We start from the raw sequence: 22,843 nt of genomic DNA on the forward strand, positions 1-22,843 counted from the left end.
CAGACACTAACTGCCCCCCCCCAATCAGACACTAACTGACCCCCTCAAACAGACACTAACTGACCCCCCCAAACACACACTAACTGACCCCCCCAAACACACACTAACTGACCCCCCCAAACAGACACTAACAGACCCCCCCCAAAACAGACACTAACTGACCCCCCCCAAACAGACACTAACTGACCCCCCCAAACACACACGAACTGACACCCCCCAAACAGACACTAACTGACCCCCCCCAAACAGACACTAACTAACCCCCCCTCCAAGCAGACACTAACTGACCCCCCCCCAACAGACACTAACAGCCCCCCCAAACAGACACTAACTGACCCCCCCCAAACAGACACTAACTAACCCCCCTCCCAAGCAGACACTAACTGACCCCCCCCCAACAGACACTAACAGCCCCCCCAAACAGACACTAACTGACCCCCCCAAACAGACACTAACTAACCCCCCTCCCAAGCAGACACTAACTGACCCCCCCCAACAGACACTAACAGCCCCCCCAAACAGACACTAACTGACCTCCCCAAACAGACACTAACTAACCCCCCTCCCAAGCAGACACTAACTGACCCCCCCCAACAGACACTAACAGCCCCCCCAAACACACACGAACTGACCCCCCCAAACACACACTAACTGACCCCCCCCAAACAGACACTAACTGACCCCCCCAAACAGACACAAACTGACCCCCCCCAAACACACACTAACTGACCCCCCCCAAACAGACACTAACTGACCACCCCAAACAGACACTAACTGACCCCCCCCCAAACAGACACTAACTAACCCCCCTCCCAAGCAGACACTAACTGACCCCCCCAAACACACACTAACTGACCCCCCCAACAGACACTAACAGCCCCCCCAAACACACACGAACTGACCCCCCAAAACACACACTAACTGACCCCCCCCAAACAGACACTAACAGACCCCCCCCAAACAGACACTAACTGACCCCCCCAAACAGACACAAACTGACCCCCCCCAAACACACACTAACTGACCCCCCCCCAAACAGACACTAACTGACCACCCCCCAAACAGACACTAACTGACCCCCCCCCAAACAGACACTAACTGACCCCCCCAAACAGAGACTAACTGACCCCCCCCAAACAGACACTAACTGAACCCCCCCAAACAGACACTAACTGACCCCCCCCCAAACAGACACTAACTGACCCCCCCCAAACAGACACTAACTGACCACCCCCAAACAGACACTAACTGAACCCCCCCAAACAGACACTAACTGACCCCCCCCAAACAGACACTAACTGACCCCCCCCCCCAAACAGACACTAACTGACACCCCCCCCCAAACAGACACTAACTGACCCCCCCAATCAGACACTAACTGACCCCCCCCAAACAGACACTAACTGACCCCCTCAAACAGACACTAACTGACCCCCCCAAACACACACTAACTGACCCCCCCAAACACACACTAACTGACCCACCCAAACAGACACTAACTGAACCCCCCAAACAGACACTAACTGACCCCCCCAAACACACACTAACTGACCCCCCCCCAAACAGACACTAACTGACCCCCCCAAACACACACTAACTGACCCCCCCCAAACACACACTAACTGACCCCCCCCAAACAGACACTAACTGACCCCCCCCCAAACAGACACTAACTGACCCCCCCCAAACAGACACTAACTGACCCCCCCCAAACAGACACTAACTGACCCCCCCAAACAGACACTAACTGACCCCCCCAAACACACACTAACTGACCCCCCCAAACACACACTAACTGACCCCCCCAAACACACACTAACAGACCCCCCCCAAACAGACACTAACAGACCCCCCCCAAACAGACACTAACTGACCCCCCCCAAACAGACACTAACTGACCCCCCCAAACACACACGAACTGACCCCCCCAAACAGACACTAACTGACACCCCCCAAACCGACACTAACTGACCCCCCCAAACAGACACTAACTAACCCCCCTCCCAAGCAGACACTAACTGACCCCCCCCAACAGACACTAACAGCCCCCCCAAACAGACACTAACTGACCCCCCCAAACAGACACTAACTGACCCCCCCAAACACACACTAACTGACCCCCCCCAAACACACACTAACATACCCCCCCAAACAGACACTAACTGACCCCCCCAAACACACACTAACTAACCCCCCTCCCAAGCAGACACTAACTGACCCCCGCCCCAACAGACACTGACTGCCCCCCCCAAACAGACACTAACTGACCCCCCCAAACAGACACTAACTAACCCCCCTCCCAAGCAGACACTAACTGACCCCCGCCCCAACAGACACTAACTGACCCCCCCAAACAGACACTAACTGACCCCCCCAAACAGACACTAACTGACCCCCCCAAACAGACACTAACTAACCCCCCTCCCAAGCAGACACTAACTGACCCCCGCCCCAACAGACACTAACTGACCCCCCCAAACAGACATTAACTGACCCCCCTAAAACAGACACAAACTGACCCCCCCCAAACAGACACTAACTGACCCCCCCAAACAGACACTAACTGACCCCCCCCAAACAGACACTAACTGACCCCCCCAAACAGACACTAACACCCCCCCAAACAGACACTAACTGACCCCCCCCAAACAGACACACACTAACTGACCCCCCCAAACAGACACACACTAACTGACCCCCCCAAACAGACACTAACTAACCCCCCTCCCAAGCAGACACTAACTGACCCCCCCAATCAGACACTAACTGACCCCCCAAACACACACTAACTGACCCACCCCAGAGACTAACTGACCCCCCCAAACAGACACTAACCCCCCCCCCCCCCCAAACAGACACTAACTAACCCCCCCCCCCCCCCCAACGGACACTAACAGCCCCCCCCAAGCAAACACTAACTGACCCCCCTAAACAGGCACGGACCCACTGTCCCAAAAGACAGAGACCCACTGTCCCACCAGACAGAGACCCAGTCCCAGCAGACAGAGACCCAGTCCCAGCAGACAGAGACCCAGTCCCAGCAGACAGAGACCCACTGTCCCAGCAGACAGAGACCCAGTCCCAGCAGACAGAGACCCACTGTCCCACCAGACAGAGGCCCAGTCCCAGCAGACAGAGACCCAGTCCCAGCAGACAGAGACCCAGTCCCAGCAGACAGAGACCCAGTCCCAGCAGACAGAGACCCAGTCCCAGCAGACAGAGACCCATTGTCCCAGCAGACAGAGACCCAGTCCCAGCAGACAGAGACCCACTGTCCCAGCAGGCAGAGACCCAGTCCCGGCAGAGAGACCCACTGTCCCAGCAGACAGAGACCCAGTCCCAGCAGACAGAGACCCAGTCCCAGCAGACAAAGACCCAGTCCCAGCAGACAGAGACCCAGTCCCAGCAGACAGAGACCCAGTCCCAGCAGACAGAGACCCACTGTCCCAGCAGACAGAGACCCAGTCCCAGCAGACAGAGACCCAGTCCCAGCAGACAGAGACCCAGTCCCAGCAGACAGAGACCCAGTCCCAGCAGACAGAGACCCACTGTCCCAGCAGACAGAGACCCAGTCCCAGCAGACAGAGACCCAGTCCCAGCAGACAGAGACCCAGTCCCAGCAGACAGAGACCCAGTCCCAGCAGACAGAGACCCAGTCCCGGCAGAGAGACCCACTGTCCCAGCAGACAGAGACCCCAGTCCCAGCAGACTGTTATTTTGAGGGTTCCTGCGTTGTTTCTTACCTTCTCTCACATTTTCTTCACTTTGTCCAACGTACATATTGATCAGTTCGGGTCCTTTAACACTGCGGGGAGGGGGTGAGGAGCAGTGAAAGTGGGGGGTGGGGCAGGGGGACAGAGTGGGGAGGAGAGATTGAAGGGGGAGAGATTGAGAGGGGAGAGATTGATGGGGGAAGAGGGGGGAGATTGTGGGGTGGAGGGGGAGATTGTGGGGAGGAGGAGGAGATTGTGGGGGGGAGGGGGGAGATTGTGGGGGGGGGAGAGATTGTGGGGGGGGGGAGATTGTGGGGGAGGGGGGAGATTGTGGGGGGAGGGGGAGATTGTGGGGGGAGGGGGAGATTGAGGGAGGAGGGAGGAGATTGTGGGGGGGGGAGGGAGGAGATTGTGGGGGGGGAAGGGGGAGATTGTGGGGGGAGGGGGGGAGATTGTGCGGGGGAGGGGGGAGATTGTGCGGGGGAGGGGGGAGATTGTGCGGGGGAGGGGGAGATTGTGCGGGGGAGGGGGGAGGTTGTGGGGGGGAGGGGGAGATTGTGGGGGGGGGAGGTTGTGGTGGGGGGGGAGGGGAGATTGTGGGGGAGGGGGGAGATTGTGGGGGGGGAGGGGGGAGATTGGGGGGGGGAGGGGGGGAGATTGTGGGGGGAGGGGGGAGATTGTGGGGGGGAGGGGGGAGATTGTGGGGGGGAGGGGGGAGATTGTGGGGGGGAGTGGGGAGTTTGTGGGGGGGAGGGGGGGAGTTTGTGGGGGGGGGAGGGGGGAGATTGTGGGGGGGAGGGGGGATTGTGGGGGGAGGAGGGAGATTGTGGGGGAGAGGGGGGAGATTGTGGGGGAGAGGGGGGAGATTGTGGGGGAAAGGGGGGAGATTGTGGGGGAAAGGGGGGAGATTGTGGGGAAAGGGGGGAGATTGTGGGGGGGAGGGGGGAGATTGTGGGGGAGAGGGGGGAGATTGTGGGGGAAAGGGGGGAGATTGTGGGGGGAAAGGGGGGAGATTGTGGGGCGGAGGGGGGAGATTGTGGGGGGAGATTGTGGGGGGAGGGGGGAGATTGTGGGGGGAGGGGGAGAGGGGTGAGATTGTGGGGAGGGGGGTGATTGTGGGGGAGAGGGGGGAGATTGTGGGGAGGGGGGAGATTGTGGGGAAAGGTGGGAGATTGTGGGGAGGGGGGTTGATTGTGGGGGAAAGGTGGGAGATTGTGGGGAGGGAGATTGTGGGGGGGGGGGAGATTGTGGGGGGGAGATTGTGGGGGGGGGAGATTGTGGGGGGGAGATTGTGGGGGGGAGATTGTGGGGGGGAGATTGTGGGGGGGAGATTGTGGGGGAAAGGGGGAGGTTGCAGGGGTGAGGGGGGAGGTTGCGGGGGGAGGGGGGAGGTTGCGGGGGGAGGGGGGAGGTTGCGGGGGGAGGGGGGAGATTGTGGGGGAGGGGGGAAGATTGTGGGGGGAGGGGGGAGATTGTGGGGGGAGGGGGGGAGATTGTGGGGGAGAGGGGGAGATTGTGGGGGAGAGGGGGGAGATTGTGGGGGAGAGGAGGGAGGGGGGAGATTGTGGGGGAAAGGGAGGAGATTGTGGGGGGAGGGGAGAGATTGTGGGGGGAGGGGGGAGATTGTGGGGGGGAGGGGGGAGATTGTGGGGGGAGGGGGGAGATTGTGGGGGAGAGGGGGGAGATTGTGGGGAGGGGGGAGATTGTGGGGGAGAAGGGGGGAGATTGTGGGGAGGGGGGAGATTTTGGGGGAGAGGAGGGAGGGGGGTGATTGTGGGGGGAGAGGAGGGAGGGGGGGAGATTGTGGGGAAAAGGGGGGAGATTGTGGGGGGAGGGGGGAGATTGTGGGGGGGAGGGGGAGATTGTGGGGGGAGGGGGAGATTGTGGGGGGAGGGGGAGATTGTGGGGGGAGGGGGAGATTGTGGGGGAGAGGGGGGAGATTGTGGGGAGGGGGAGATTGTGGGGGAGAGGAGGGAGGGGGGGAGATTGTGGGGGAAAGGGGGGAGATTGTGGGGGGAGGGGAGAGATTGTGGGGGAGGGGGGAGATTGTGGGGGGAGGGGGGAGATTGTGGGGGGAGGGGGGAGATTGTGGGGGGAGGGGGGAGATTGTGGGGGGGAGGGGAGAGATTGTGGGGGAGAGGGGGGGAGATTGTGGGGAGGGGGGAGATTGTGGGGGAGAGGGGGGAGATTGTGGGGAGGGGGAGATTTTGGGGGAGAGGGGGGAGGGGGGAGAATGTGGGGGAGAGGAGGGTGGGGGGAGATTGTGGGGGAAAGGGGGGAGATTGTGGGGGGAGGGGGAAATTGTGGGGGGGAGGGGAAGATTGCGGGGGGAGGGGGCAGATTGTGGGGGGGGAGATTGTGGGGAGAGGGAGAGGAGATTGTGGGGGGGATTGTGGGGTGGGTGGAGATTGTGGGGGGACGGGGAGATTGTGGGGGAGAGGGGGAGATTGTGGGGGAGATTGTGGAGATTGTGGGGGAGAGGGGGAGATTGTGGGGGAGCGGGGGGAGATTGTGGGGAGAGGGGGGAGATTGTGGGGGAGAGGGGGGAGATTGTGGGGGAGAGGGGGGAGATTGTGGGTGAGAGGGGGGGGACATTGTGGGGAGAGGGTGGATTGTGGGGGAGAGGTGGATTGTGGGGGAGGGGGGATTGTGGGGGAGGGGGGGATTGTGGGGGAGATTGCGGGGGGGGTGACGGGGGAGATTGTGGGGGGAGGGGGGAGATTGTGGTGGAGGAGGGAAGATTGTGGGGGAGGGGGTAGATTGTGGGGGAGGGGGAGATTGTGGGGGAGGGGGAGATTGTGGGGGAGGGGGGGAGATTGTGGGGGGGAGGGAGCGGAGATTGTGGGGGAGAGTGGGAGATTGTGGGGGAGGGGGGGGAGATTGTGGGGGGAGGGAGGGGAGATTGTGGGGTGCAGGGAGGGGAGATTGTGGGGGGGAGGGAGGGGAGATTGTGGGGGAGGGGGGTGATTGTGGACGAGGGGGGGGTGGGGGGAGATTGTGGGGAGAGGGGGGGGAGATTGTGGGGCATGGGCGGGGGGGAGATTGTGGGGCACGGGGGGAGATTAAGGAACGGGCGTGAGATGGGTGGAGAGGGAGGGAGTGATAGTGAGTGGGTGGGAGACAGGACGTAAGGTGGGTGTAAGCGGGAGAGGGTCGGTCAGTGGGGGAGGGAGAGGGTCGGGTGTTGGGAGAGACAAAGATATTATTTGAGTTATATTGTTGGTTTAGGGCCAGTGAGGCACTCCCTCAGTACTGACCCTCTGACAGTGCGGCACTCCCTCAGTACTGACCCTCTGACAGTGCCGCACTCCCTCAGTACTGACCCTCAGACAGTGCAGCACTCCCTCAGTACTGACACTCTGACAGTGCAGCGCTCCCTCAGTACTGACCCTCTGACAGTGCGGCACTCCCTCAGTACTGACCCTCTGACAGTGCGGCACTCCCTCAGTACTGACCCTCTGACAGTGCGGCACTCCCTCAGTACTGACCCTCTGACAGTGCGGCACTCCCTCAGTACTGACCCTCTGACAGTGCGGCACACCCTCAGTACTGACCCTCTGACAGTGCGGCACTCCCTCAGTACTGACCCTCTGACAGTGCGGCACTCCCTCAGTACTGACCCTCTGACAGTGCGGCAGTCCCTCAGTACTGACCCTCTGACAGTGCGGCACTCCCTCAGTACTGACCCTCTGACAGTGCAGCACTCCCTCAGTACTGACCCTCTGGCAGTGCGGCACTCCCTCAGTACGTCTGTGCGTGTCCGGATTTACTCTATCCCGTCTGTGCGTGTCCAGATTAACTCAATCCCGTCTCTGCGTGTCCAGATTTACTGTATCCCGTCTGTGCGTGTCCAGATTTACTGTATCCCGTCTGTGCGTGTCCAGATTTACTGTATCCCGTCTCTGCGTGTCCAGATTTACTCAATCCCGACTGTACGTGTCCGGATTTACTCTATCCCGTCTGTGCGTGTCCGGATTTACCCTATCCCGTCTGTGCGTGTCCCGATTTACTCTATCCTGACTGTGCGTGTCCAGATTTACTCTATCCCGTCACTGCGTGTCCAGATTTACTGTATCCCGTCTGTGCGTGTCCAGATTTACTCTATCCCGTCTCTGCGTGTCCAGATTTACTGTATCCCGTCTGTGCGTGTCCAGATGTACTGTATCCCGTCTGTGCGTGTCCAGATTTACCGTGGCCCGTCTCTGCCTGTGCAGATTTACTCTATCCCGTCTTTGCGTGTCCAGATTTACTCAATCCCGTCTCTGCGTGTCCAGATTTACTGTATCCCGTCTCGGCGTGTCCGGATTTACTCTATCCCGTCTCTGCGTGTCCAGATTTACTGTATCCCGTCACTGCGTGTCCAAATTTACTGTATCCCGTCTTTGCGTGTCCAGATTTACTGTATCCCGTCTGTGCGTGTCGAGATTTACTGAATTCCGTCTCTGCGTGTCCAGATTTACTCTATCCCGTCAGTGCGTTTCCAGATTTACTGAATTCTGTCTGTGCGTGTCCAGATTTACTGTATCCCGTCACTCCGTGTCCAGATTTACTCTATCCCCTCTGTGCGTGTCCAGATTTACTCAATCCCGTCTGTGCGTGTCCAGATTTACTCTATCCCGTCTCTGCGTGTCCAGATTTACTGTATCCCGTCTGTGCGTGTCCAGATTTGCTGTATCCCGTCTCTGCGTGTCCAGATTTACTCTATCCCGTCTGTGCGTGTCCAGATTTACTCTATCCCCTCTCTGCGTGTCCAGATTTACTGTATCCCGTCTCTGCGTGTCCAGATTTACTGTATCCCGTCTCTGCGTGTCCAGATTTACTGTATCCCCTCTCTGCGTGTCCAGATTTACTCTATCCCGTCTCTGCGTGTCCAGATTTACTCTATCCCGTCTCTGCGTGTCCAGATTTACTGTATCCCATCTCTGCGTGTCCAGATTTACTCTATCCCGTCTCTGCGTGTCCATATTTACTCTATCCCATCTCTGCGTGTCCATATTTACTGTATCCCGTCTCTGCGTGTCCAGATTTACTGTATCCCGTCTGTGCGTGTCCAGATTTACTGTATCCCGTCTCTGCGTGTCCAGATTTACTGTATCCCGTCTGTGCGTGTCCAGATTTACTGTATCCCGTATCTGCTTGTCCAGATTTACTGTATCCCATCTCTGCGTGTCCAGATTTACTGTATCCCATCTGTGCGTGTCCAGATTTACTGTATCCCGTATCTGCTTGTCCAGATTTACTGTATCCCATCTGTGCGTGTCCAGATTTACTGTATCCCGTCTCTGCGTGTCCAGATTTACTGTATCCCGTATCTGCTTGTCCAGATTTACTGTATCCCGTCTGTGCGTGTCCAGATTTACTGTATCCCGTCTCTGCGTGTCCAGATTTACTGTATCCCATCTGTGCGTGTCCAGATTTACTGTATCCCGTCTCTGCGTGTCCAGATTTACTCTATCCCGTCTCTGCGTGTCCAGATTTACTGTATCCCATCTGTGCGTGTCCAGATTTACTGTATCCCGTCTCTGCGTGTCCAGATTTACTGTATCCCGTCTCTGCGTTTACAGATTTACTCTATCCTGTCTGTGCGTGTCCCGGTTTACTGTATCCCGTCTCTGCATGTCCAGATTTACTGTATCCCGTCTGTGCGTGTCCAGATTTACTGTATCCCATCTGTGCGTGTGCAGATTTACTCTATCCTGTCTGTGCCTGTCCAGATTTACTGTATCCCATCGGTGCGTGTGCAGATTTACTCTATCCTGTCTGTGCGTGTCCAGATTTACTCTATCCCGTCTCTGCGTGTCCAGATTTACTGTATCCCGTCACTCCGTGTGCAGATTTACTGTATCCCGTCTCTGCGTGTCCAGATTTACTGTATCCCGTCTATGCATGTCCAGATTTACTGTATCCCATCTGTGCGTGTGCAGATTTACTCTATCCCGTCTCTGCGTGTCCAGATTTACTCTATCCCGTCTCTGCGTGTCCAGATTTACTGTATCCCGTCTGTGCGTGTCCAGATTTACTCTATCCCGTCTCTGCGTTTCCAGATTTACTCTATCCTGTCTGTGCGTGTCCCGGTTTACTGTATCCCGTCTCTGCATGTCCAGATTTACTCTATCCCGTCTCTGCGTTTCCAGATTTACTCTATCCTGACTGTGCGTGTCCCGGTTTACTGTATCCCGTCTGTGCGTTTCCAGATTTACTGTATCCCGTCTGTGCGTGTCCAGATTTAATGTATCCCGTCTGTGCGTGTCCAGATTTACTGTATCCCGTCTGTGCGTGTCCAGATTTAATGTATCCCGTCTGTGCGTGTCCTGATTTACTCTATCCCGCATCTGCTTGTCCAGATTTACTGTATCCCGTCTGTGCGTGTCCAGATTTACTGTATCCCGTCTGTGCGTGACCAGATTTACTGTATCCCGTCTGTGCGTGTCCAGATTTACTGTATCCCGTCTCTGCGTTTCCAGATTTACTCTATCCCGTCTGTGCGTGTCCAGATTTACTCTATCCCGTCTGTGCGTGTCCAGATTTACTCTATCCTGTCTGTGCGTGTCCAGATTTACTCTATCCCGTCTCTGCGTGTCCAGATTTACTCTATCCCGTCTCTGCGTGTCCAGATTTACTGCAACCCGTCTGTGCGTGTGCAGATTTACTCTATCCCGTCTCTGCTTGTCCAGATTTACTCAATCCCGTCTCTGCGTGTCCAGATTTACTCTATCCCATCTCTGCGTGTCCAGATTTACTGTTTCCCATCCCTGCCTGTCCAGATTTACTGTATCCCGTCTCTGCGTGTCCAGATTTACTCTATCCCGTCTCTGCGTGTCCAGATTTACTCTATCCCGTCTGTGCGTGTCCAGATTTACTCTATCCCGTCTCTGCGTGTCCAGATTTACTCAATCCCGTCTCTGCGTGTCCAGATTTACTCTATCCCGTCTCTGCGTGTCCAGATTTACTCTATCCCGTCTGTGCGTGTCCAGATTTACTGTATCCCGTCTGTGCGTGTCCAGATTTACTGTATCCCGTCTCTGCGTGTCCAGATTTACTCAATCCCGACTGTACGTGTCCGGATTTACTCTATCCCGTCTGTGCGTGTCCGGATTTACCCTATCCCGTCTGTGCGTGTCCCGATTTACTCTATCCCGTCTCTGCGTGTCCAGATTTACTCTATCCCGTCTGTGCGTGTCCAGATTTACTCAATCCCGTCTCTGCGTGTCCAGATTTACTCTATCCCGTCTGTGCGTGTCCAGATTTACTCTATCCCGTCTCTGCGTGTCCAGATTTACTGTATCCCGTCTGTGCGTATCCAGATGTACTGTATCCCGTCTGTGCGTGTCCAGATTTACCGTGGCCCGTCTCTGCCTGTGCAGATTTACTCTATCCCGTCTGTGCGTGTCCAGATTTACTCAATCCCGTCTCTGCGTGTCCAGATTTACTGTATCCCGTCTCGGCGTGTCCGGATTTACTCTATCCCGTCTCTGCGTGTCCAGATTTACTGTATCCCGTCACTGCGTGTCCAAATTTACTGTATCCCGTCTTTGCGTGTCCAGATTTACTGTATCCCGTCTGTGCGTGTCGAGATTTACTGAATCCCGTCTCTGCGTGTCCAGATTTACTCTATCCCGTCAGTGCGTTTCCAGATTTACTGTATTCTGTCTGTGCGTGTCCAGATTTACTGTATCCCGTCACTCCGTGTCCAGATTTACTCTATCCCGTCCGTGCGTGTCCAGATTTACTCTATCCCGTCTCTGCGTGTCCAGATTTACTGTATCCCGTCTCTGCGTGTCCAGATTTGCTGTATCCCGTCTGTGCGTGTCCAGATTTACTCTATCCCGTCTCTGCGTGTCCAGATTTACTCTATCCCGTCTGTGCGTGTCCAGATTTGCTGTATCCCGTCTCTGCGTGTCCAGATTTACTCTATCCCGTCTGTGCGTGTCCAGATTTACTCTATCCCCTCTCTGCGTGTCCAGATTTACTGTATCCCGTCTCTGCGTGTCCAGATTTACTGTATCCCGTCTCTGCGTGTCCAGATTTACTGTATCCCCTCTCTGCGTGTCCAGATTTACTGTATCCCGTCTCTGCGTGTCCAGATTTACTCTATCCCGTCTGTGCGTGTCCAGATTTACTGAATCCCATCTCTGCGTGTCCAGATTTACTGTATCCCGTCTCTGCGTGTCCAGATTTACTGTATCCCGTCTCTGCGTGTCCAGATTTACTGTATCCCATCTCTGCGTGTCCAGATTTACTGTATCCCGTCTGTGCGTGTCCAGATTTACTGTATCCCGTATCTGCTTGTCCAGATTTACTGTATCCCATCTGTGCGTGTCCAGATTTACTCTATCCCGTCTGTGCGTGTCCAGATTTACTGTATCCCGTATCTGCTTGTCCAGATTTACTGTATCCCATCTGTGCGTGTCCAGATTTACTCTATCCCGTCTCTGCGTGTCCAGATTTACTGTATCCCGTATCTGCTTGTCCAGATTTACTGTATCCCGTCTCTGCGTGTCCAGATTTACTGTATCCCGTCTCTGCGTGTCCAGATTTACTCTATCCTGTCTGTGCGTGTCCCGGTTTACTGTATCCCGTCTCTGCATGTCCAGATTTACTGTATCCCGTCTGTGCGTGTCCAGATTTACTGTATCCCATCTGTGCGTGTCCAGATTTACTCTATCCCGTCTCTGCGTTTCCAGATTTACTCTATCCTGTCTGTGCGTGTCCCGGTTTACTGTATCCCGTCTCTGCATGTCCAGATTTACTCTATCCCGTCTCTGCGTTTCCAGATTTACTCTATCCTGACTGTGCGTGTCCCGGTTTACTGTATCCCGTCTGTGCGTTTCCAGATTTACTGTATCCCGTCTGTGCGTGTCCAGATTTAATGTATCCCGTCTGTGCGTGTCCAGATTTAATGTATCCCGTCTGTGCGTGTCCTGATTTACTCTATCCCGCATCTGCTTGTCCAGATTTACTGTATCCCGTCTGTGCGTGTCCAGATTTACTCTATCCCGTCTCTGCGTGTCCAGATTTACTGAATCCCGTCTCTGCGTGTCCAGATTTACTGTATCCCGTCTCTGCCTGTCCAGATTTACTCTATCCCCTCTGTGCGTGTCCAGATTTACTGTATCCCGTCTGTGCGTGTGCAGATTTACTCTATCCCGTCTCTCCTTGTCCAGATTTACTCTATCCCGTCTGTGCGTGTCCAGATTTACTCTATCCCATCTCTGCGTGTCCAGATTTACTGTTTCCCATCCCTGCCTGTCCAGATTTACTGTATCCCGTCTCTGCGTGTCCAGATTTACTGTATCCCGTCTGTGCGTGTCCAGATTTACTCTATCCCGTCTCTGCGTGTCCAGATTTACTCTATCCCGTCTGTGCGTGTCCAGATTTACTCAATCCCGTCTCTGCGTGTCCAGATTTACTCTATCCCGTCTCTGCGTGTCCAGATTTACTATATCCCATCTGTCCGTGTCCATGTTTACTCTATCCCGTATCTGCTTGTCCAGATTTACTGTATCCCATCTGTCCGTGTCCATATTTACTCTATCCCGTCTCTGAGTGTCCAGATTTACTCTATCCCGTCTCTGCGTGTCCATATTTACTCTATCCCGTCTCTGCGTGTCCAGATTTACTGTATCCCATCTGTGCGTGTCCAGATTTACTCTATCCCGTCTCTGCGTGTCCAGATTTACTGTATCCCGTATCTGCTTGTCCAGATTTACTGTATCCCGTCTCTGCGTGTCCAGATTTACTGTATCCCGTCTCTGCGTGTCCAGATTTACTGTATCCCGTCTCTGCGTTTCCAGATTTACTGTATCCCGTCTGTGCGTGTCCAGATTTACTCTATCCCGTCTCTGCGTGTCCAGATTTACTGTATCCCGTCTGTGCGTGTCCAGATGTACTGTATCCCGTCTGTGCGTGTCCAGATTTACCGTGGCCCGTCTCTGCCTGTGCAGATTTACTCTATCCCGTCTTTGCGTGTCCAGATTTACTCAATCCCGTCTCTGCGTGTCCAGATTTACTGTATCCCGTCTCGGCGTGTCCGGATTTACTCTATCCCGTCTCTGCGTGTCCAGATTTACTGTATCCCGTCACTGCGTGTCCAAATTTACTGTATCCCGTCTTTGCGTGTCCAGATTTACTGTATCCCGTCTGTGCGTGTCGAGATTTACTGAATTCCGTCTCTGCGTGTCCAGATTTACTCTATCCCGTCAGTGCGTTTCCAGATTTACTGAATTCTGTCTGTGCGTGTCCAGATTTACTGTATCCCGTCACTCCGTGTCCAGATTTACTCTATCCCCTCTGTGCGTGTCCAGATTTACTCAATCCCGTCTGTGCGTGTCCAGATTTACTCTATCCCGTCTCTGCGTGTCCAGATTTACTGTATCCCGTCTGTGCGTGTCCAGATTTGCTGTATCCCGTCTCTGCGTGTCCAGATTTACTCTATCCCGTCTGTGCGTGTCCAGATTTACTCTATCCCCTCTCTGCGTGTCCAGATTTACTGTATCCCGTCTCTGCGTGTCCAGATTTACTGTATCCCGTCTCTGCGTGTCCAGATTTACTGTATCCCCTCTCTGCGTGTCCAGATTTACTCTATCCCGTCTCTGCGTGTCCAGATTTACTCTATCCCGTCTCTGCGTGTCCAGATTTACTGTATCCCATCTCTGCGTGTCCAGATTTACTCTATCCCGTCTCTGCGTGTCCATATTTACTCTATCCCATCTCTGCGTGTCCATATTTACTGTATCCCGTCTCTGCGTGTCCAGATTTACTGTATCCCGTCTGTGCGTGTCCAGATTTACTGTATCCCGTCTCTGCGTGTCCAGATTTACTGTATCCCGTCTGTGCGTGTCCAGATTTACTGTATCCCGTATCTGCTTGTCCAGATTTACTGTATCCCATCTCTGCGTGTCCAGATTTACTGTATCCCATCTGTGCGTGTCCAGATTTACTGTATCCCGTATCTGCTTGTCCAGATTTACTGTATCCCATCTGTGCGTGTCCAGATTTACTGTATCCCGTCTCTGCGTGTCCAGATTTACTGTATCCCGTATCTGCTTGTCCAGATTTACTGTATCCCGTCTGTGCGTGTCCAGATTTACTGTATCCCGTCTCTGCGTGTCCAGATTTACTGTATCCCATCTGTGCGTGTCCAGATTTACTGTATCCCGTCTCTGCGTGTCCAGATTTACTCTATCCCGTCTCTGCGTGTCCAGATTTACTGTATCCCATCTGTGCGTGTCCAGATTTACTGTATCCCGTCTCTGCGTGTCCAGATTTACTGTATCCCGTCTCTGCGTTTACAGATTTACTCTATCCTGTCTGTGCGTGTCCCGGTTTACTGTATCCCGTCTCTGCATGTCCAGATTTACTGTATCCCGTCTGTGCGTGTCCAGATTTACTGTATCCCATCTGTGCGTGTGCAGATTTACTCTATCCTGTCTGTGCCTGTCCAGATTTACTGTATCCCATCTGTGCGTGTGCAGATTTACTCTATCCTGTCTGTGCGTGTCCAGATTTACTCTATCCCGTCTCTGCGTGTCCAGATTTACTGTATCCCGTCACTCCGTGTGCAGATTTACTGTATCCCGTCTCTGCGTGTCCAGATTTACTGTATCCCGTCTATGCATGTCCAGATTTACTGTATCCCATCTGTGCGTGTGCAGATTTACTCTATCCCGTCTCTGCGTGTCCAGATTTACTCTATCCCGTCTCTGCGTGTCCAGATTTACTGTATCCCGTCTGTGCGTGTCCAGATTTACTCTATCCCGTCTCTGCGTTTCCAGATTTACTCTATCCTGTCTGTGCGTGTCCCGGTTTACTGTATCCCGTCTCTGCATGTCCAGATTTACTCTATCCCGTCTCTGCGTTTCCAGATTTACTCTATCCTGACTGTGCGTGTCCCGGTTTACTGTATCCCGTCTGTGCGTTTCCAGATTTACTGTATCCCGTCTGTGCGTGTCCAGATTTAATGTATCCCGTCTGTGCGTGTCCAGATTTACTGTATCCCGTCTGTGCGTGTCCAGATTTAATGTATCCCGTCTGTGCGTGTCCTGATTTACTCTATCCCGCATCTGCTTGTCCAGATTTACTGTATCCCGTCTGTGCGTGTCCAGATTTACTGTATCCCGTCTGTGCGTGACCAGATTTACTGTATCCCGTCTGTGCGTGTCCAGATTTACTGTATCCCGTCTCTGCGTTTCCAGATTTACTCTATCCCGTCTGTGCGTGTCCAGATTTACTCTATCCCGTCTGTGCGTGTCCAGATTTACTCTATCCTGTCTGTGCGTGTCCAGATTTACTCTATCCCGTCTCTGCGTGTCCAGATTTACTCTATCCCGTCTCTGCGTGTCCAGATTTACTGCAACCCGTCTGTGCGTGTGCAGATTTACTCTATCCCGTCTCTGCTTGTCCAGATTTACTCAATCCCGTCTCTGCGTGTCCAGATTTACTCTATCCCATCTCTGCGTGTCCAGATTTACTGTTTCCCATCCCTGCCTGTCCAGATTTACTGTATCCCGTCTCTGCGTGTCCAGATTTACTCTATCCCGTCTCTGCGTGTCCAGATTTACTCTATCCCGTCTGTGCGTGTCCAGATTTACTCTATCCCGTCTCTGCGTGTCCAGATTTACTCAATCCCGTCTCTGCGTGTCCAGATTTACTCTATCCCGTCTCTGCGTGTCCAGATTTACTCTATCCCGTCTGTGCGTGTCCAGATTTACTGTATCCCGTCTGTGCGTGTCCAGATTTACTGTATCCCGTCTCTGCGTGTCCAGATTTACTCAATCCCGACTGTACGTGTCCGGATTTACTCTATCCCGTCTGTGCGTGTCCGGATTTACCCTATCCCGTCTGTGCGTGTCCCGATTTACTCTATCCCGTCTCTGCGTGTCCAGATTTACTCTATCCCGTCTGTGCGTGTCCAGATTTACTCAATCCCGTCTCTGCGTGTCCAGATTTACTCTATCCCGTCTGTGCGTGTCCAGATTTACTCTATCCCGTCTCTGCGTGTCCAGATTTACTGTATCCCGTCTGTGCGTATCCAGATGTACTGTATCCCGTCTGTGCGTGTCCAGATTTACCGTGGCCCGTCTCTGCCTGTGCAGATTTACTCTATCCCGTCTGTGCGTGTCCAGATTTACTCAATCCCGTCTCTGCGTGTCCAGATTTACTGTATCCCGTCTCGGCGTGTCCGGATTTACTCTATCCCGTCTCTGCGTGTCCAGATTTACTGTATCCCGTCACTGCGTGTCCAAATTTACTGTATCCCGTCTTTGCGTGTCCAGATTTACTGTATCCCGTCTGTGCGTGTCGAGATTTACTGAATCCCGTCTCTGCGTGTCCAGATTTACTCTATCCCGTCAGTGCGTTTCCAGATTTACTGTATTCTGTCTGTGCGTGTCCAGATTTACTGTATCCCGTCACTCCGTGTCCAGATTTACTCTATCCCGTCCGTGCGTGTCCAGATTTACTCTATCCCGTCTCTGCGTGTCCAGATTTACTGTATCCCGTCTCTGCGTGTCCAGATTTGCTGTATCCCGTCTGTGCGTGTCCAGATTTACTCTATCCCGTCTCTGCGTGTCCAGATTTACTCTATCCCGTCTGTGCGTGTCCAGATTTGCTGTATCCCGTCTCTGCGTGTCCAGATTTACTCTATCCCGTCTGTGCGTGTCCAGATTTACTCTATCCCCTCTCTGCGTGTCCAGATTTACTGTATCCCGTCTCTGCGTGTCCAGATTTACTGTATCCCGTCTCTGCGTGTCCAGATTTACTGTATCCCCTCTCTGCGTGTCCAGATTTACTGTATCCCGTCTCTGCGTGTCCAGATTTACTCTATCCCGTCTGTGCGTGTCCAGATTTACTGAATCCCATCTCTGCGTGTCCAGATTTACTGTATCCCGTCTCTGCGTGTCCAGATTTACTGTATCCCGTCTCTGCGTGTCCAGATTTACTGTATCCCATCTCTGCGTGTCCAGATTTACTGTATCCCGTCTGTGCGTGTCCAGATTTACTGTATCCCGTATCTGCTTGTCCAGATTTACTGTATCCCATCTGTGCGTGTCCAGATTTACTCTATCCCGTCTGTGCGTGTCCAGATTTACTGTATCCCGTATCTGCTTGTCCAGATTTACTGTATCCCATCTGTGCGTGTCCAGATTTACTCTATCCCGTCTCTGCGTGTCCAGATTTACTGTATCCCGTATCTGCTTGTCCAGATTTACTGTATCCCGTCTCTGCGTGTCCAGATTTACTGTATCCCGTCTCTGCGTGTCCAGATTTACTCTATCCTGTCTGTGCGTGTCCCGGTTTACTGTATCCCGTCTCTGCATGTCCAGATTTACTGTATCCCGTCTGTGCGTGTCCAGATTTACTGTATCCCATCTGTGCGTGTCCAGATTTACTCTATCCCGTCTCTGCGTTTCCAGATTTACTCTATCCTGTCTGTGCGTGTCCCGGTTTACTGTATCCCGTCTCTGCATGTCCAGATTTACTCTATCCCGTCTCTGCGTTTCCAGATTTACTCTATCCTGACTGTGCGTGTCCCGGTTTACTGTATCCCGTCTGTGCGTTTCCAGATTTACTGTATCCCGTCTGTGCGTGTCCAGATTTAATGTATCCCGTCTGTGCGTGTCCAGATTTAATGTATCCCGTCTGTGCGTGTCCTGATTTACTCTATCCCGCATCTGCTTGTCCAGATTTACTGTATCCCGTCTGTGCGTGTCCAGATTTACTCTATCCCGTCTCTGCGTGTCCAGATTTACTGAATCCCGTCTCTGCGTGTCCAGATTTACTGTATCCCGTCTCTGCCTGTCCAGATTTACTCTATCCCCTCTGTGCGTGTCCAGATTTACTGTATCCCGTCTGTGCGTGTGCAGATTTACTCTATCCCGTCTCTCCTTGTCCAGATTTACTCTATCCCGTCTCTGCGTGTCCAGATTTACTCTATCCCATCTCTGCGTGTCCAGATTTACTGTTTCCCATCCCTGCCTGTCCAGATTTACTGTATCCCGTCTCTGCGTGTCCAGATTTACTGTATCCCGTCTGTGCGTGTCCAGATTTACTCTATCCCGTCTCTGCGTGTCCAGATTTACTCTATCCCGTCTGTGCGTGTCCAGATTTACTCAATCCCGTCTCTGCGTGTCCAGATTTACTCTATCCCGTCTCTGCGTGTCCAGATTTACTATATCCCATCTGTCCGTGTCCATGTTTACTCTATCCCGTATCTGCTTGTCCAGATTTACTGTATCCCATCTGTCCGTGTCCATATTTACTCTATCCCGTCTCTGAGTGTCCAGATTTACTCTATCCCGTCTCTGCGTGTCCATATTTACTCTATCCCGTCTCTGCGTGTCCAGATTTACTGTATCCCATCTGTGCGTGTCCAGATTTACTCTATCCCGTCTCTGCGTGTCCAGATTTACTGTATCCCGTATCTGCTTGTCCAGATTTACTGTATCCCGTCTCTGCGTGTCCAGATTTACTGTATCCCGTCTCTGCGTGTCCAGATTTACTGTATCCCGTCTCTGCGTTTCCAGATTTACTCTATCCCATCTGTGCGTGTCCAGATTTACTCTATCCCGTCTCTGCGTTTCCAGATTTACTCTATCCTGTCTGTGCGTGTCCCGGTTTACTGTATCCCGTCTCTGCATGTCCAGATTTACTCTATCCCGTCTCTGCGTTTCCAGATTTACTCTATCCTGACTGTGCGTGTCCCGGTTTACTGTATCCCGTCTGTGCGTTTCCAGATTTACTGTATCCCGTCTGTGCGTGTCCAGATTTAATGTATCCCGTCTGTGCGTGTCCAGATTTAATGTATCCCGTCTGTGCGTGTCCTGATTTACTCTATCCCGCATCTGCTTGTCCAGATTTAATGTATCCCGTCTGTGCGTGTCCAGATTTACTCTATCCCGTCTCTGCGTGTCCAGATTTACTGAATCCCGTCTCTGCGTGTCCAGATTTACTGTATCCCGTCTCTGCCTGTCCAGATTTACTCTATCCCCTCTGTGCGTGTCCAGATTTACTGTATCCCGTCTGTGCGTGTGCAGATTTACTCTATCCCGTCTCTCCTTGTCCAGATTTACTCTATCCCGTCTCTGCGTGTCCAGATTTACTCTATCCCGTCTCTGCGTGTCCAGATTTACTCTATCCCATCTCTGCGTGTCCAGATTTACTGTTTCCCATCCCTGCCTGTCCAGATTTACTGTATCCCGTCTCTGCGTGTCCAGATTTACTGTATCCCGTCTGTGCGTGTCCAGATTTACTCTATCCCGTCTCTGCGTGTCCAGATTTACTCTATCCCGTCTGTGCGTGTCCAGATTTACTCTATCCCGTCTCTGCGTGTCCAGATTTACTCTATCCCGTCTCTGCGTGTCCAGATTTACTATATCCCATCTGTCCGTGTCCATGTTTACTCTATCCCGTATCTGCTTGTCCAGATTTACTGTATCCCATCTGTCCGTGTCCATATTTACTCTATCCCGTCTCTGAGTGTCCAGATTTACTCTATCCCGTCTCTGCGTGTCCATATTTACTCTATCCCGTCTCTGCGTGTCCAGATTTACTGTGTCCCGTCTGTCCGTGTCCAGATTTACTGTATCCCGTCTGTGTGTGTCCAGATTTACTGTATCCCGTCTGTGCGTGTCCAGATTTACTCTATCCCGTCTGTCCGTGTCCAGATTTACTGTATCCCGTCTCTGCGTGTCCACATTTACTGTATCCCGTCTCTACGTGTCCAGATTTACTGTATCCCGTCTGTGCGTGTCCAGATTTACTGTATCCCATCTGTCCGTGTCCAGATTTACTGTATCCCGTCTCTGCGTGTCCACATTTACTGTATCCCGTCTCTACGTGTCCAGATTTGCTGTATCCCGTCTGTGCGTGTCCAGATTTACTCTATCCCGTCTGTCCGTGTCCAGATTTACTCTATCCGGTCTCTGCGTGTCCACATTTACTGTATCCCGTCTCTACGTGTCCAGATTTACTGTATCCCGTCTGTGCGTGTCCAGATTTACTGTATCCCATCTGTCCGTGTCCATGTTTACTCTATCCCGTCTCTGTGTGTCCAGATTTACTCTATCCCGTCTCTACGTGCCCAGAGTTACTCTATCCCATCTGTCTGTGTCCATATCTACTCTATCCCGTCTCTGCGTGTCCAGATTTACTGTATCCCATCTGTGCGTGTCCATATTTACTCTATCCCGTCTCTGCGTGTCCAGATTTACTCTATCCCGTCTCTGCGTGTCCAGATTTACTGTATCCCGTCTGTGCGTGTCCAGATTTACTGTATCCCGTCTCTGCGTGTCCAGATTTACTGTATCCCGTCTGTGCGTGTCCAGATTTACTCTATCCCGTCTCTGCGTGTCCAGATTTACTCTATCCCCTCTGTGCGTGTCCAGATTTACTGTATCCCGTCTGTGCGTGTCCAGATTTACTGTATCCCGTCTGTGCGTGTCCAGATTTACTCTATCCCGTCTCTGCGTGTCCAGATTTACTCTATCCCGTCTCTGCGTGTCCAGATTTACTGTATCCCGTCTGTGCGTGTCCAGATTTACTGTATCCCGTCTCTGCGTGTCCAGATTTACTGTATCCCGTCTCTGCGTGTCCAGATTTACTGTATCCCGTCTGTGCGTGTCCAGATTTACTGTATCCCGTCTCTGCGTGTCCAGATTTACTGTATCCCGTCTCTGCGTGTCCAGATTTACTCTATCCCGTCTCTGCGTGTCCAGATTTACTCTATCCCCTCTGTGCGTGTCCAGATTTACTGTATCCCGTCTGTGCGTGTCCAGATTTACTCTATCCCCTCTGTGCGTGTCCAGATTTACTCTATCCCCTCTCTGCGTGTCCAGATTTACTCTATCCCGTCTCTGCGTGTCCAGATTTACTGTATCCCGTCTGTGCGTGTCCAGATTTACTCTATCCCCTCTGTGCGTGTCCAGATTTACTCTATCCCCTCTCTGCGTGTCCAGATTTACTCTATCCCCTCTGTGCGTGTCCAGATTTATTCTATCCCCTCTGTGCGTGTCCAGATTTACTCTATCCCCTCTGTGCGTGTCCAGATGTACTGTATCCCCTCTCTGCGTGTCCAGATTTACTCTATCCCGTCTGTGCGTGTCCAGATTTACTCTATCCCCTCTGTGCGTGTCCAGATTTACTCTATCCCCTCTCTGCGTGTCCAGATTTACTCTATCCCCTCTGTGCGTGTCCAGATTTACTCTATCCCCTCTCTGCGTGTCCAGATGTACTGTATCCCTTCTGTGCGTGTCCAGATTTACTCTATCCCCTCTGTGCGTGTCCAGATTTACTCTATCCCCTCTCTGCGTGTCCAGATGTACTGTATCCCCTCTCTGCGTGTCCAGATTTACTCTATCCCGTCTGTGCGTGTCCAGATTTACTCTATCCCGTCTGTGCGTGTCCAGATTTACTCTATCCCGTCTCTGCGTGTCCAGATTTACTCTATCCCCTCTGTGCGTGTCCAGATTTACTCTATCCCGTCACTGCATGTCCTGATTTACTGTATCCCGTCTCTGCGTGTCCAGATTTACTGTATCCCCTCTGTGCGTGTCCAGATTTACTCTATCTCGTCTCTGCGTGTCCAGATTTACTCTATCCCGTCTCTGCGTGTCCAGATTTACTCTATCCCGTCTCTGCGTGTCCAGATTTACTCTATCCCGTCTCTGCGTGTCCAGATTTACTCTATCCCGTCTCTGCGTGTCCAGATTTACTCTATCCCGTCTCTGCGTGTCCAGATTTACTCTATCCCCTCTGTGCGTGTCCAGATTTACTCTATCCCGTCTCTGCGTGTCCAGATTTACTGTATCCCGTCTCTGCGTGTCCAGATTTACTCTATCCCGTCTCTGCGTGTCCACATTTACTGTATCCCGTCTGTGCGTGTCCAGATTTACTCTATCCCCTCTGTGCGTGTCCAGATTTACTCTATCCCCTCTGTGCGTGTCCAGATTTACTGTATTCCCTCTGTGCGTGTCCAGATTTACTGTATCCCGTCTGTGCGTGTCCAGATTTACTGTATCCCGTCTGTGCGTGTCCAGATTTACTGTATCCCGTCTGTGCGTGTCCAGATTTACTCTATCCCCTCTGTGCGTGTCCAGATTTACTCTATCCCCTCTGTGCGTGTCCAGATTGAC

General features: G+C 53.0%; 1 protein-coding gene across 1 annotated transcript in view; it reads right to left on the reverse strand.

Annotated features, from left to right (window-relative positions):
- pex6 (peroxisomal biogenesis factor 6) overlaps nucleotides 1-22,843 on the reverse strand; it is a gene marked incomplete at its 5' end in the record, with an annotated part of 335,015 nt that overhangs the window by 96,686 nt on the left and 215,486 nt on the right. The window contains one exon of the mRNA XM_072500606.1: nucleotides 3,744-3,805. Coding sequence (XP_072356707.1) covers nucleotides 3,744-3,805 — 62 coding nt within the window. The remainder of the gene's footprint in view (nucleotides 1-3,743; nucleotides 3,806-22,843) is intronic.

The sequence above is a fragment of the Scyliorhinus torazame genome, chromosome 4 (assembly GCF_047496885.1).
Source record: "Scyliorhinus torazame isolate Kashiwa2021f chromosome 4, sScyTor2.1, whole genome shotgun sequence".
In the NCBI taxonomy this organism is placed as follows: domain Eukaryota; kingdom Metazoa; phylum Chordata; class Chondrichthyes; order Carcharhiniformes; family Scyliorhinidae; genus Scyliorhinus; species Scyliorhinus torazame.